This window comes from Lotus japonicus, chromosome 6 (genome assembly GCF_012489685.1).
Source record: "Lotus japonicus ecotype B-129 chromosome 6, LjGifu_v1.2".
Classification (NCBI taxonomy): Eukaryota; Viridiplantae; Streptophyta; class Magnoliopsida; order Fabales; family Fabaceae; genus Lotus; species Lotus japonicus.
The window spans coordinates 50,083,631-50,097,781 of NC_080046.1; the positions used below are offsets into that span (position 1 = coordinate 50,083,631).

Genomic DNA, 14,151 nt, shown 5'->3' on the forward strand with positions numbered 1-14,151 from the left:
TATTCTATGTGTAAACTTAACAAAACTTATGCACTGCTTAATATTTGAAAACTATACTTTGGTGTGTTCAAGTCTAGAGGACAGTGTTGTCTATTTTCTTTTCCTCCTTGTATAAAAAAGAAAATGTCAATAAAAAAAACAGTTTACTTACTATTTACATATAATCTAATTAATATAAAAATTTCAAAATAAAAGTATACTACACCTTTTTCGATGTATAAAAAAAAAGTATAATACACATGAATAATTTTTTTTGGTAATTACATGAATGATTAATTTAACAAATAGTAAACATTTTTTGAATTATTGTAAAAAAAATTACAAATTATTAAATTAACATGATTTTAGTATGTTTTTATAATAATTTTATATCACAACTTTTCAATAACTTATAATTTATAAAATTATATTTCTTCTCAATACTTTTTTTTGGTGGCTGTTAGGGTGCAAGTGTGCCTTAGGTCTTGCATCATGCAAGAGTAGAAATGACCCATAATAGTGGGTAAGGTGACCTGTTGTTAAAAAAAATAAAAAAATAGAAGATTACGAAGCCACCCTTCAAATTATTCTTTCTCTCTCTCTGCAATAACCCAGGTCTCCTTAGATTTCTCTCTTCCATCTTCTTCATCATCCTCCTCAGGCTCAATCCCCCTTCTCTTTCCATCCCCAACTTGCAAAGCAGGTGGACCTAACCGTCATATGCTCTACCTCTCTCCTCTGTCTGGATCACCAAAATCTTCCCCTGGAACCGCGGCGAGCACCGTCACGTAGCCACCGCCATCGGCGAGTTCACCGTGCGAGGTTCAGCTCCACTCTTCAGATCTTGGATATCGTCCCCAACCACCACGGAGCCACCGCCGCGCGATGATGGGTTTGTGTTTCCCGTTCTCCCCAAAGCTCTGAAGATGAACAAGTTTATGAGAATCTCCTGTAACGATTCACGTTCGGCGTCGACCTCATGTGCCTCGGCGGCGATGGTTGAGTTGATAAAAGAGGAAAGGGAAAATTGCTGGTGGTGGATCTGGAAGGAAAAAGGGGGAAATCTATTTGTGTTGTGTGTTGATCTATGTATTTGTTGAGGTTTATTTGCATCAATTACTGCTTGTTGTAATTTGGATTGGCCTAAATACAAGTTTTTTTAAAAAAATTCTAAATACAAGTTACTTGTTCAAGTTTTGGATGAGTCTTATAACAACAAGTTAAATGGGGGCGTTCTTGTTCAAGCAAGATGGTCCTTTGTGAACAAAACAAGGATGAAAACCTGTTGCAAAACATTAACCTTCCATTTCATTTTGAAGTTGGAGCAACAAGTGAATGGGGGCGTTCTTGTTTCAGATCAGTAAAGTTGTGGTGCCCAGATTGCGGAGTGGTTGGTGGTTGTGAATGCTGAGATGAAGAGGATGGTTGTACGGTGGTTTTCACCGTGCCGGATCTCAGTGCCGCCGCCGCCGCGGTGGTTGGCCAAAGATGGCTGCTGCGGCGAGTTTGCCAGTGAAGGAGGTTGTGTCTTTCTTCAAGTAATGAGGGAGAAAGGTAGGGGTGCAAGTGTCATTCACATATTATATTTTAAATATATCTAAATTTTCAGTTTTTAGAAAGAGCCGGTTTCCAATTTTCCCTCTAGACAGGTGCTTTGATCTCATTGGTCCTCACCTCTATGGCACCCGTGCAAGACCCCTAAGCTATTGCACCTTATACTCCACCCCCTTTTGTTTTTTACCTTTCTTTTCTCCTCTCACTCTCACCGAGCAAAGACTAGATAAAAATCTCAGTCCACCGAACCAAGACACAAGGCAAAGCTAGGCATACAATACCAAACCACAAAACCCTCCGAAGGATCTAGCTTACTGACAATGGTGGCGACGAACGTGAAGGCCGAAACCATGTCTCTGATGGACAAACGGACCTCGTTGGAGGCTGAGATGAACGCCATCATCACTCACCTCACTCAGCCCGGCGCTCCTGGCCTTTCCGGCAACCTCATCGATTCTGAGGTTCCCTCTTTTCTCTTCTCACATCCTATCTCACCATAAATTTCATGTGTTCTTCTGCATAACTCTTCATTCATGATGCTTGCTTCGTTTTCTAGGGCTTTCCTCGTTCTGATATCGACATCCCAGCTGTTCGAGCCGAACGACGCCGTCTCGAAGGTACGCATCTTCAATTACCTTCAGTTTGCGCTGGAATTTTTGATGCTACTAGCTATGAATACTTGGGTTTAGGGGCTATAATCTCATGGTTAAATGTTATGTGCAGAGCTGCGTAATGATCACAAGGAGGTGACTGAGAAAATTAATCAAAATATACAAATTTTGCATTCTGCAAGACTTGGAAAATCACCCTTCAAGAATTCAGGTACTGACTGCTGGAGAATCACTTGTCCCGTGTATTGTTTGTTACTGGTAACTATATAGAAATGATTTTTTTGGACTTGGTATAGATGGTTTATTGGTTGAGATAGCTGTTCAGATTATTCTGATAGATATAACTTGTTTCTAGGCTTTCATACTCTCTTGTAGACGTGATTTTTCTTTGTTAATGAGTTGTGTAATATTTATCTACCTGCACCTTTAACCACAAAAATCTAGTTATGGCCATTCCGCCTCTATGTCTATTTGATGTTATGGACTGGGTGTTATTAGCCGAGTCTTTATTCCTTATGATAGCATATTACTCCTGGTTCTTATCACATCTCTCCGTTATGCATGGTTTTTATTCCTTATGATAGCATATTACTCTTGGTTACTTGGTTCTTATCACATATTTCTGTTATGCCTGGTGCCCCCCCCCCCCCCCTCCCCCCCCTTCTGTATATATCTTCTGGACAAAGCAACCATGTCTCCTCAGAGATGCCGAAATCTGATTGCAAACTATGCAGCCTTGCATTAATATCCAATGTAGTTTGTCATTGCATTTTGTTGTTAAAGTGACTAATTTTTAGTTTTTGCAAAAGTAGTGTTTCTTGCAGTGTGAACTAATGTGCTAGCTTTTTTCCTTTGTTCTATCTTCTGTTTGACATTAGATTGCTATTAATTAATTACATCATGTTGAATTGTTTGTGACCTTTCTGTTAAGGTAATGACGAGGGTTCAGATACTCAGACCTCAACAGCTGTAGACACCTTGGCCTCAACACCAGGTCAAAATGTCCTTCTGAGACAAAACCCCAACTCAATGGATGTGGATGTGTTGGTTAGTAGACCCTTTGCAATGGTGGACGAGATAGCAGATGCATCACCAGCAGTAGAGGATGGTTTACAACTTGGAGATCAAATTTTGAAATTTGGCAACGTGGAAGCTGGTGATGATTTACTCCAAAGGCTTTCTTCTGAGTCTCAGTCAAACCTGGATCGTCCAATTCCTGTTGTTATCACGAGGCAAGGCACAGTGGTCAACCTAACTATCACGCCTAGAACTTGGCAAGGCAGAGGTCTACTGGGGTATGCCTTCTGTCCCTGTAATTTTGTTCTTTATTATCTTATGTGCTTTTAGTATCGTTCCAGTTTTATATAAGAAAAGAGGTAAACACAAGTAAACAAAAATGCATTCTTTATACGTGTTTCTGTCTTTCCTGAGCCCCATACCCGAATAATAGGCCATTTATTCTACATAGAAATCTTGTCTATATGTAGGAAAATATTAGTATATTCAGTAAGCCAATTTAATAAATGTCATAGGGTGTTAAGAGTAATACGACCTTTTTGATGTATTAATCTCTATTTAGAAAAAACAATTTTTTTTTCTCTCCAAGTCTTCAGGAGTCATCTTACTTTGACCTGTACTTTTTTTTGCTTTAAATGCTATGATTTTTCTCTACGCTCCTATTGAGCTGCCTCACTAAGGAAGTATGCTTGATTTTCCTACTTCGATCATTTTTATACATCTAGTAAATAATTGAGGTCTATGAGTTTGGCACTGTGGAGGGAGGAGTGATAAGCTAAAAATTGAAGGTAAAGCGGGCAATGGGAAAGTTCGAATCACATTTAGGCTCCGTCTGATTTTGATTTTCTGTTTTTAGTTTTTGTATCTTGTTTTTTTATTTTCTTTCATGCTTTCAATGAAAATAGAAACTAAAAGGCCCTGAAGATCCAATTGATTTTGCATTGTTAATGTTTTCCTGGACATCATTCTACTGGTAACTTATGGTCATTATAATTCATCATGCTTGTTAATCTGGTCCTTCTTATTGTACATGGGCTGATATTTTGCTCTTCTTAGTGCTATACCGGTAAGCATTCTTTTGAGTCACGAAATCACTTTGTCTAGACCATTTAACACTCATTGCTGGAAGTCATTGTTGATTAACTCTATTTCCCGCACCAAAATGTCTGTATATGATTGTTCGTGGATCTCAGTTTAATTAATTGGCTGTGGAATATTTATGTTTGTTATTATCTTAAACTGCTAGACACCATTTTAAGAACTACTTTTGGTATGGTCATGCCAATAGGCAATAGACCATATATATAGAACATATTCTTTTACCACTAATCTAAATTAGCTGCTACTAGTGCTGGTATATTATATTTAATGCTAATCTTTCTGTTTGATGCTTGCAGATGTCATTTTCGGATCTTGTAGGTAAGATGATTTTATTCATCTGATGATTTTATTCATCTTACAATTCAGAAGACAGTTGTTCGTTTAATTTTTTTTTTTTTTTTGCCTTTTCCATTGGGAGTTTTTTACCTTAATTATTTCTTTAGGGAAGACTGTGTTTATGTAATAGATATTGGAAAAGAACAATTGACCTTAGACTGTGTAGCTCGTTTATGATGACTGAATGATGCGTTATCCTTTTTCGGACCATCCTTCTTATCAAACAAAAATACTTATATTTTAAATTTGAATAAATTTATTCAATGATAATTTTTAAATTATTAACTTAAAAGATTTTTGCAAGTACAATTTTTTGGTTTAACCATAATATCCTCTAGAGGTAATCCTATTTGACCCGGGTGTGGTAAAGATCAAAGGCTTCCCAAGAGCACGCGTCTCCTAATAATTAAACTTTTGACCTACTACTGCGACCGCTACATTTTCTTGTGATTTAAAAATATTTTTGTAGTTTAGTTGGTCACTATGGAAGTGGATTCTAAACCTAGTTTGAATCATGAAATCCTCACTTCAAGGAGGATTTTACTTGACCACAACGAGAGTTCTAGGTCCAAAGAGAACTATTTATCATTATTTGTACTTTTCAATATTTGGCTATGTTTTAGTGTTCTAAAATAAGGGTGAATTTAAATTGGTCTCTTGTAAATTTTCTTTGACGTTTTTTTGGGCCAAAAAAACCTTTATTTGAAATGAGGACAAGTAATGTCACGTTGCTTACATGACTCATTTTTGTTCGGTCATTAATCTTTTTTTGGTTTTTCAAGGTATCTCCACGGTCGAAAGTCATGAGACTAATCATTCGAGGCTCTGAGATCACGTTAAGTGAGTAGACCTCTCTCAACAAATGCTTCTCCATACACACCGTCCAGGAATCGAACCTTGGACTAGATGGCGGTCATTCATCTACTTGAACTTTTTTGATCAATTTTAGTCACTCCAAATTTTTTTATCATTTCGAATCCTCGTTGTATCCACCGCCACACCCACCCAATCTACATCTTCCCAAACACCGGTGCTTCTTCATAGAAACCCCATTGGGTAGTGCCACAAATCATTGTTGTTCAAGACAAGACATCTCTATTTCTATGAGACATCAACTCACAAATCATTCTTACAATTCTCAAAACTCCACCTTTAGTGTACATGTTAACAAATTCCAACCATTTTTCACAATGTGGGCACATCCTCATAAAACCCCACTAGTAGTCACTTATTCCAAACAAGAACTTCACATAGGGCGCGCTCATAGTTGGAGAGAGGACGAACCACCCCATACCTTTTGAGGAAGATTTAGGCTATTTCTATTATGCTTCCGAAGCCTAGACCCACCCTCACCCTAAACAGATCTTCAGAGAGGCGTTAACCAAAAGAGGTAGGGCCAGGAGGATTTCTGGGATTTCTATCTATCCATCCGTAAAGAGGAAGGGGGCAGCCGAAACCAACTCCCTTTCATCTTGCCTGATAGGGCATCTATTCAATTCGATCTAGAGCTTATATTCAAAGAAGAAGAACCACACCAAAGCTGGCTTCCCCTTCTTCTTTGTGAACTCATCCTTGTCTTTAAATTTTTTACCGTACCTATTTTTCCCTCCATCGTCGTTGTAATCATCGAATTCCTTAGCATTCTTATCTTCCTCATTGTCTTCTTTCTCCATCTCGATGGTGACATGGAGATACTCTAATTGACTGTTGGTGGCAATGGAAGAAGTTTTGGTGATTAAAACAGAAGAACTTGAGGTACCTCACGTCACGTCATCCGAATTTTTGTGTGTATAATCCTTAATGTCACAAAAAAAATGGCATTAAGGATTAAAAAAAAAATGGCATAAAGGATTATTAATATGAGACGTCCAAAATTAAATTCACAAGTGGCAAACAACGAGTTAGAACCAACCACCGCAGCTTCTCACAAAAGCACGTTCATTTCGGTTTCTTTGAAAACATTTGAAAGGGGAAACCGGGGTCACAGAGTGAAAATTGGCGGGAAATGGAAGGAAGTGAGAGTGAAGCAGTTCTTGAATCGCTGAATCTGAATCCCCGACTCTACCTCAACGAAGTTCTCAACACCGTCGACGATGTCGTCCAACAAGCCTTCAATTTCTTCTACCAGTAACCCCAACCTCCTTTTCTCCCTTTTCGTTTTCCCCTTCAAATCACGAAATTCCACGATTTCTTACTCATGTTCGTTTTGCAGGGAAGCATCGACTCACCTGAACTCTGAAACCACCCAAAGATCCCAAAATCTGAAACAGGTTAGTCTAGTTTTGTTTTATTTGTACTCAATTCAATGATAATTAGGTTAATTGGTTATGTTTAGTTGAGAATTTGTGCTAATTGCTCAACATGGTTGATTTTGTTTGTGAAATAGGGTGTCGATCGCGTTCGCCAACGGGTTCAATCTGTGCTGGACACACAGCTTGATGTTTGGGAGAAATACTGTCTTCATCACTGTTTTGCTCTTCCCCAAGGTTTTACTATGCCTAACACTGTATGTATGTTTTACTGCATTCGTTTCTTTGCTTAACTTGTCGTGTGCATTGGTAACAATTGAGAATTATTGCTTTGGTTTCCTAAACCAAAAATGGCAAACCTGGTGCTATAAAGCTCTCGCTATGCACGAGGTCTGAGGTGGGGCCGGATCCACTTTGTGGATCTAATGTAGGCAGTCTTAGCTTGCATTTTTGCAAGAGACTAATTCCACGCCTCGAACTTGCAAAGTCAAATAGCAGCAACCTTGCTGTTGCGCCGAGGCTTCCTAGCCTATATTTATATTTTTCACTTTTGGTATTTTAAATTAGCTAACCTTGGGAGAAAATGTACTTCCAGGATGAATCAAGTAAGAATGACGTTGATCCAGGCGCTCTTTTTGATCCGGATGTAGATGCTCAGTTAGATTCGTTGAGAAAGAAACTAGCAGAGGTAATAAGAATGGTTATTGTGAGATTGTTTCTTTTGCAAAATTGATACTTACTTTTTTTGTTTTTCTTGGTTAATTTGTCTTTCAGGTGGGGAAGGAGTCTGAAATGCTGAATCAAGAAGTTCAGGCATTGGAGAGGCAGACTACTTTGAATGCTCGGTATATCAATGAGGCGGTGAAATCATATGAGCAAAACTCTTCTCATGAGTTGTTTCAGGGTAACTGAAGAACTTCTCATCAATTTTTTGTTCATGTTTTGACCTTTAGCATGCAACATTCTCTTCCACTGGAAAGTAATTCTGATATTGTATGTATGATTTTTATTTTAATTAAGTGGGGGATGCTCCATTTTTATTCCTGAATCTGCATGTATCAACATCTGCATAATGCTTTTTTTTGAAATTTGACGATCCAAAAGAACATTGAATTCCTAGGATTTGTGCAGTTTATTTAGCATTAGATTTGATTGATTGATTTGGAAATTGTTTTCTAAGTAACTCTTCAGAAAGGGCATTTCTTTTGTCTTGGCTTTTTTTGTTTTCCCCAATTAGGTAGGCAGTCAAGTAAGTAACTAGTATCTCAACATTTTGCCAATAATGTACATTTTAGAAAATGTCAGGTTTTCACTGTCTTTAATACTTCACAGAATGTCTTCAATATTTACATGCAAGGGAGCACAACTTCATTTCATTTATAATTTCTCAAAACCATATCAAGCATTTAGGGGCACCAGCACCACTAGAGTGGCCATGGACTTGAGGGATGAATCTTAAACCATGAATCTCAAGTGAAGTATTAACCAAATAATACCAACAACATATTCCTGGAGCCCTACATTGTTCTTTTACGAAAATAGACAGGAATGAAAGTGTATTTTGTAATTGACAATATTGTCAAAGTGATAGCTGATATTACTTTGTTGAATTTTTCAAGTGGACAGATCTTTAAATATACTATTCTTTTGTTTCCTCCAGAGATTATGACAACCGCCTCAGAACTTGGAATGAAGGTGAAAAATCTAAACCCTAGCCTGATTAAAGACACTGAACAAATGAAAGGAAAAAGTATTTGCAGCCCTGAAATGGACCAATCTGCTATAAATCCGGTCAAAGGTAACAAAATAATCATTCAATTTCATGCATTAACCTTGCAGGCTTAAGTTTATATTACTGAGTTGGTCATTCTGTTTGCAGGCCTCTCAAATGTAAACTTAGAAGATCTTCAAGAATTCGTAGCTATTATGAAGAGTATGTGAACTTGTGTATATTTTCTTCAATCTAGTTGGACTTGACTTGATGGATGTTGTACCTGTTGCCCTTTACTTAATTCTTTCTCTGCTGATTAGTTTGAATTTGCATGATTCAAGTATCTATACTTTGAAAACGTTTGTGTTGGTTCCTAAATGAGTTAGATTATTGCATAACTTTCTGTGTCTGCTAAATGCATTATGTATATTTTGTTGTTTTAGCTTTTTATTCTTTGGAACTCGTGATGAGCATAAACTTAAATCTCAAGAACTGCCAATATCATGGATTGCAAGACCTACTATTCCATCAAGAGATGATGGATAGATGGTGACGAAAGTGGAGAAAAAACAGAACCTTCAAAATTAAAGAAAATCCAAGTTTTGAACCAAAGGATTCAGAAACAAAATTATAAAAAAGCCATCACAATGACGCATGCATACCAAAAGCTCTAGTTGAATCTTGGTAAGATCCAAAGATAAATCATATCTTGTTAATTATCAGAATATTAAATTTATTTATTCAATATATTATATTTATTGATTAATTCCGTTTACTCATTACTTTACAAAAAATAATATGACTAGATTTGTTAGTCAAAGTTTGAATGCTTAGATTTGATTTGGAAAGTTTGAAAACAATCAATATAAAAGTAAGTAAAATATTAAAAATCAATACTCCTACTTTAAAATCAGTACAATCGCCTTCAGCCTCTGAACCTAGATGAAGTGTTTTTTGCTTCTTGTCATTTTTCCTATTAGGGTTCTTCATGCATTTTTTACCATGTTTCAATAAATTCAATAAGCAATTACTCGTATGAGAGAGAGAGGCTCTGACGGGTTGCCTTCACGGTGGTGGCCCCAATCACGGCAGTGGCCCCAATCACGGCGGTGGCCGGCGCAAGGTCATGTCTGGCGGGCGAATCGGTGGTTGCGAACGGAGATTCAGTCCAATGGCTACGAACCAAACAATCGAGTGAGGCACCAGAGCTCCTGGAACACGCAACGGCAAAACTGGTTGCCACGATGGAAGCAGGAGCACCAAACATCACAGCGTGAGTGGCGGCCATGGCTTGGGAGCGATCGAGAGGATCAGCACTATCAGAGGAGTATACCAGCGGACTCAGTAAAAAAAAATAGCCAGCGCAAGACGGTATCTCGTGTTGGTCAGGACGTGAAGACACAGGGCCAGTCTTTCTCAGTCTATGTAGATGGTTTGAGTGACAGGATTACCTTGATAAAATTGAAAACAATTTTCGGAAAGGCAGGGAGAGTGAAGGATGTCTTCATCCAATTCAAGAGAAAATTTCAGCGGCGTTTTCGGTACGGATTTGTTCGGTTTCAGAACGATGAAGAGGCTTGGCGGGCAATTCGAACTCTGAATGGCCTTCGAATAGATGGCAACTATTTGGTGGTTAAAAGGGCAAACCCAAAACAAGCCACCACTAACTCCGTGCCCAGGAAAATATGGCGGCCTAAGAAAGAGCAGAAACAAGCAATTCCGATCATAAAAAAGGAGACACTCAAGGAAGAAGTCAGTATTCGTGAGGCTCCACGACAACCAGATGTTGGGCAATTGAGATTTTTGCCTTCTGATATGGATACTATCTGGTACCAACGCTGTGCACGAGCTCGCACTCTTGAGGCGAAACCAGTCGATGTAATTCAGGACGAACTTGCTCGAATTGGTATGTACAACTTTCGCTTAATACCATTAGGTGCAGATTCAGGACGAACTTGCTCGAATTGGTATGTACAACTTTCGCTTAATACCATTAGGTGCAGAGGAGCTTCTGTTAGAATTTGAGAGCAAGGAGGAGATGACAGAAACTCTCGAAGAGTGTAGTTTCTTCCTGGAACAGAAATTAACGGATTTACACCCCTGTACTTCGCTAACTTTTGGGGTTGCTCATCTGGTGTGGATTCGTCTGTGGCAAGTTCCGCTAGGTTTATGGTCGGATTCCTTTTTTACAGCTATTGGAAATAGGCTGGGCAAATTTGTGGAAGTGGATGTCGCAACTAAACAGCGCCATCGGGCGGATTTTGCTCGCATTCTTGTTCGTATGCATCATCCGCTTCTTCACTGTTTTTCAATGTCAGTAGATATGGAGGGAACAACATGTGTGATTCTAGTAGAGAAAGATGTCTATGCTTATGATTATGGAAAGATGGAAACCATGCCGTCGACTCCGGTAAAGCTATACAACTCGGAGGATGCTACTGACTTCGGCGATTATTCGGAAAATGATAATGACATATTCAGTCAGGAGGTACATGAACCAGTCTTGCGTTTGGATGAAAAGTTTGATGCTGTTGCTGATGTTGATTCAGGAGAAGAGGATAAGGTTTTCAGGAATGATACAATGGAAGGGCTCCAAAATAGGGTGGACGTGGAAGGAATTTATCCAGGAACGAACTCAGTTTTGCATTCCGGTGATTGTGGTGATTGTGAAGCACAGCTACAGGACACGCACGCAGCGGCAGCGGCAGCCTTAGTCTGCCCGTCCTTGCACCAGGAGGGGGTGCAACAAAAAAATTCAAATTTTACTGCATTGAATGGAGCTTTCAACGCAGGGAAGGAAGTTTTGGAGCAGTAACAGGTTCTGAAAGAAACTGGCTATACGGTGGAGGAAATTGAGGAATGGAGGAGAAATACAAGAACAGAAGCAAATATGTTATTCAAAAAACAAATCTTTCCTTTTGTTTTCAAATCTCCTGATTTTATTTCAAATAAATTCTATTCTGTTACAGGTTTTTCATTCAATTCACAGGATATTCCTCAAAAATATAGTTGGCCTCTTTACTCAACTTTCTGGGACCCACTTCAAGTTCAACAATTGCAAAGGCCCTGTTTGCCTCAAGGAATTCACAATAAATTTGATTTATTGAGGTTTGCAACTTATCTACCAGCACCGTTTGGTTCTGTTTTTAACGTGACAGAAGCTGCAAGTCAAGAACAATACGTTCGAACTTCTCCTCATCAAATAATACGGCAGAATTCCACTGGCAACGTTCCACTCCCTCAAAGATGCGACACACAACATCAATCTTCTTCTCCTCTCCAGGAACCTCAGTCTTCGTTCAAAGAAGTAGAACTATCGCTGGCTGACTTAACTACACCAACGCCTCACAATTCCCCAAACACAAATTCCTCTAAGAAAAGCTCACAGAGGGGACGGCCTAAGGGTAGCAAAAATAAACCTATAGCGTTGCCGATTGATTTTTTAGAACCAGTTACAGGTGAGGATGGCGTCACAACACGCGCGCAGCGAGCTTGGTTGCTTGGTCAGGAGCTAGGATTAAAACCGCGCGGTTCAGAAGCACTAATGTTGAGAGGTTTGGAAGCCCAAATCCGTGAAAATCACCCACACCTCAATTGAGATGTCGGGACCTTGGTTCACATGGAATGTTCGTAGGCTAGGTGGAACAACAAAGAGGGAGATTGTGAAAAAAGCAATTCAACAGCTGAAGCCAGAATTTTCATGCTGGCGTTGATGCTGTTGTTTTTACTGCTGATTGGAATCGCTGTTTTTCTGTTGTCGCTGGTGCTGTCTTTGCTGTTGCTGATATGTGTTTGATGCTGGTGCTGGTGCTGGTGCTGTCATTGCTGGTTGCTGATGCTGTCATTGCTGGTGCTGATATACGCTGCTGCTGTCATTGCTTTGCTGTTATGTGATGTTGCTGTTATGTGTTGTTGCTGTTGTTACTCGAAATGGAGGCTGTTTTTGCTGTTGTTGGTTGCTGTTTTGCCTTTTAGCTGTTGCTGATTTGACAGATTTATGTTGTTGTTTGCTGTTTTGTACTTTGCTACATGGAATAGTGTGTTGTTCATGTTATAAAATTTGGGCTACTGAAATAGGAAAAGGACGGGTGCTGTGGTGTGTCAATGAGAATGCTGTTGTGCTTATGTCTTGGATGCCTTGCTAGCATTATTTTTACGGCTGCTGAATTATTACAGGGGGTGTTGCGGTTTAGATTGATGCCTAGAGGAGATGATTTTTACTGTTGCTGAGCATTTATTTGAGTACTGGTGCTGCTGTTCTAGAGGGCTGGCTCATACAAACTAAAATGTGTTGTTGCTGTTGGGTGCTTCTATGAGGATGCTGTTATGGAAATTGTTGTTGATTTTATGTTTGTGGCTTTGCTGATGTGCTTTTTATTGCTGCTGAATATCATTTAAGGTGCTGGTGCTGTTGGTTCACACAAAACAAATTGGTGTTGCTGCAAATTGCAATTATAAGTTGCGGGTGTGCAAAATGGTGGAGGATCTTATTCTTGTATTTGTTAGCAACAAGTGTTATAGGATATGTGCATACTACCTTGATGTTGGTCATTTGTATGTAATTTTGGGACCATGATAGCTGCTACTAGATTATAAATTTGTATTCAGATGCAGAATGGCTTTCCCAGGATTGTGTACTCTTTTTCCTTGCTAGGTTTTTTTCCCATTGGGTTTTGCCTAGCAAGGTTTTACTGAGACTCTTTTTTGGGAACTATCCATAGTCATTTTGTGGGTTGATGGTGGGTTTATTTTCCTTAGGGCAGAGTGAAGCTTGGTCGCCTTGTTTCAGGTTCAGCTCGTATTGTACACTGTTTCTTGTCTGCGGTTGCTTTTGGCTCAGACTCCTTATATTAATAATATTCATTACTTTTTCTAAAAAAAAAAAATCAGTACATTTATTCTAAGGACAACTACTATAAAATCACTCTTGTTAAACTTGAAAATATCAAACCTAGAAGTGATGGAAAACCACACAATGTCTAACTTCTTCTCATCCCTTGTGCTAGCTTTTCTTCTATTTGTTGCATCTTTCGATGCAACCAACAAAATAGTGAGTATCAGTGAGCTTTGCAAGCAAACTAAAAATCCTTTATTTTGTTCAACCCTTTTAAATTCAAGCCCAGGTGAAAAAGATCTTGTTAGCCTTGGCCAGTTCACAATTGATGTGGTTCGTGCCGATGTGACCAATGCAATTACTCTACTCAAATCTTTGGTTGAAATAAGTAGTAGAGATCCAAAGGCAAAAGCCCATTATGAAAATTGCTTGAAGTTTTTTGGGGAAGGTGCTCTTGGTGATATTGATGACACTCAACAGGCTTTGCAGATGAGAGATTATCTTGCTATGGGTGTGCACGCAAGTTCTCTCTTAGATCGAGTTGGAAATTGTGTTTCAGGGGCTCTGAGTGAACCCGTTTTTCATGATCCCTCATTAATTCCAAAATTTTGTGATGTTATTGAGCAGGTTACTTCAATTATTCTTGTCATATCAAAAGATTTAAGAGGTGCTTGACCAGATCAGATGTTGTCCATTAATATTTGGATGAAGTTGCAATAAAATGAGTTGGGAATATTAGTTAATTTTTAAAAAATAATC

General features: G+C 38.8%; 3 protein-coding genes across 3 annotated transcripts; all 3 read left to right on the top strand.

Annotated features, from left to right (window-relative positions):
• The first annotated feature begins 1,709 nt into the window (after positions 1 to 1,709).
• Positions 1,710 to 4,810, top strand: LOC130722162 (probable 26S proteasome regulatory subunit p27). Its single transcript, XM_057572810.1, has 5 exons — positions 1,710 to 1,994; positions 2,090 to 2,150; positions 2,257 to 2,355; positions 3,076 to 3,439; positions 4,559 to 4,810. Exons 1-5 carry the CDS (start codon positions 1,854 to 1,856, stop codon positions 4,578 to 4,580), a joined length of 687 nt encoding a protein of 228 aa, XP_057428793.1. The 5' UTR covers positions 1,710 to 1,853; the 3' UTR covers positions 4,581 to 4,810.
• Positions 4,811 to 6,486: 1,676 nt separating this feature from the next.
• On the top strand, positions 6,487 to 13,188 carry LOC130722419 (protein MIS12 homolog). The gene is made up of 8 exons (XM_057573141.1): positions 6,487 to 6,725; positions 6,811 to 6,868; positions 6,985 to 7,104; positions 7,443 to 7,535; positions 7,622 to 7,751; positions 8,508 to 8,645; positions 8,727 to 8,780; positions 12,735 to 13,188. Exons 1-8 carry the CDS (start codon positions 6,604 to 6,606, stop codon positions 12,749 to 12,751), a joined length of 732 nt encoding a protein of 243 aa, XP_057429124.1. The 5' UTR covers positions 6,487 to 6,603; the 3' UTR covers positions 12,752 to 13,188.
• Positions 9,509 to 12,640, top strand: LOC130722418 (uncharacterized). The gene is made up of 2 exons (XM_057573140.1): positions 9,509 to 10,494; positions 10,556 to 12,640. Exons 1-2 carry the CDS (start codon positions 9,594 to 9,596, stop codon positions 11,371 to 11,373), a joined length of 1,719 nt encoding a protein of 572 aa, XP_057429123.1. The 5' UTR covers positions 9,509 to 9,593; the 3' UTR covers positions 11,374 to 12,640.
• Positions 13,189 to 14,151: the final 963 nt, after the last annotated feature.

Bases quoted from the DNA above. Each gene is read 5' to 3' on its own strand.
- LOC130722162 (XM_057572810.1), top strand. From the start codon at position 1,854: ATGGTGGCGACGAACGTGAAGGCCGAAACCATGTCTCTGATGGACAAA. The intron at 2,151-2,256 runs GTACGCATCTTC...TGTTATGTGCAG, and splicing joins CGAACGACGCCGTCTCGAAG to AGCTGCGTAATGATCACAAG. The intron at 3,440-4,558 runs GTATGCCTTCTG...TGATGCTTGCAG, and splicing joins CAAGGCAGAGGTCTACTGGG to ATGTCATTTTCGGATCTTGT.
- LOC130722418 (XM_057573140.1), top strand. From the start codon at position 9,594: ATGAGAGAGAGAGGCTCTGACGGGTTGCCTTCACGGTGGTGGCCCCAA. The intron at 10,495-10,555 runs GTGCAGATTCAG...TAATACCATTAG, and splicing joins CTTTCGCTTAATACCATTAG to GTGCAGAGGAGCTTCTGTTA.
- LOC130722419 (XM_057573141.1), top strand. From the start codon at position 6,604: ATGGAAGGAAGTGAGAGTGAAGCAGTTCTTGAATCGCTGAATCTGAAT. The intron at 6,726-6,810 runs GTAACCCCAACC...TTCGTTTTGCAG, and splicing joins GCCTTCAATTTCTTCTACCA to GGAAGCATCGACTCACCTGA. The intron at 8,646-8,726 runs GTAACAAAATAA...TTCTGTTTGCAG, and splicing joins TGCTATAAATCCGGTCAAAG to GCCTCTCAAATGTAAACTTA.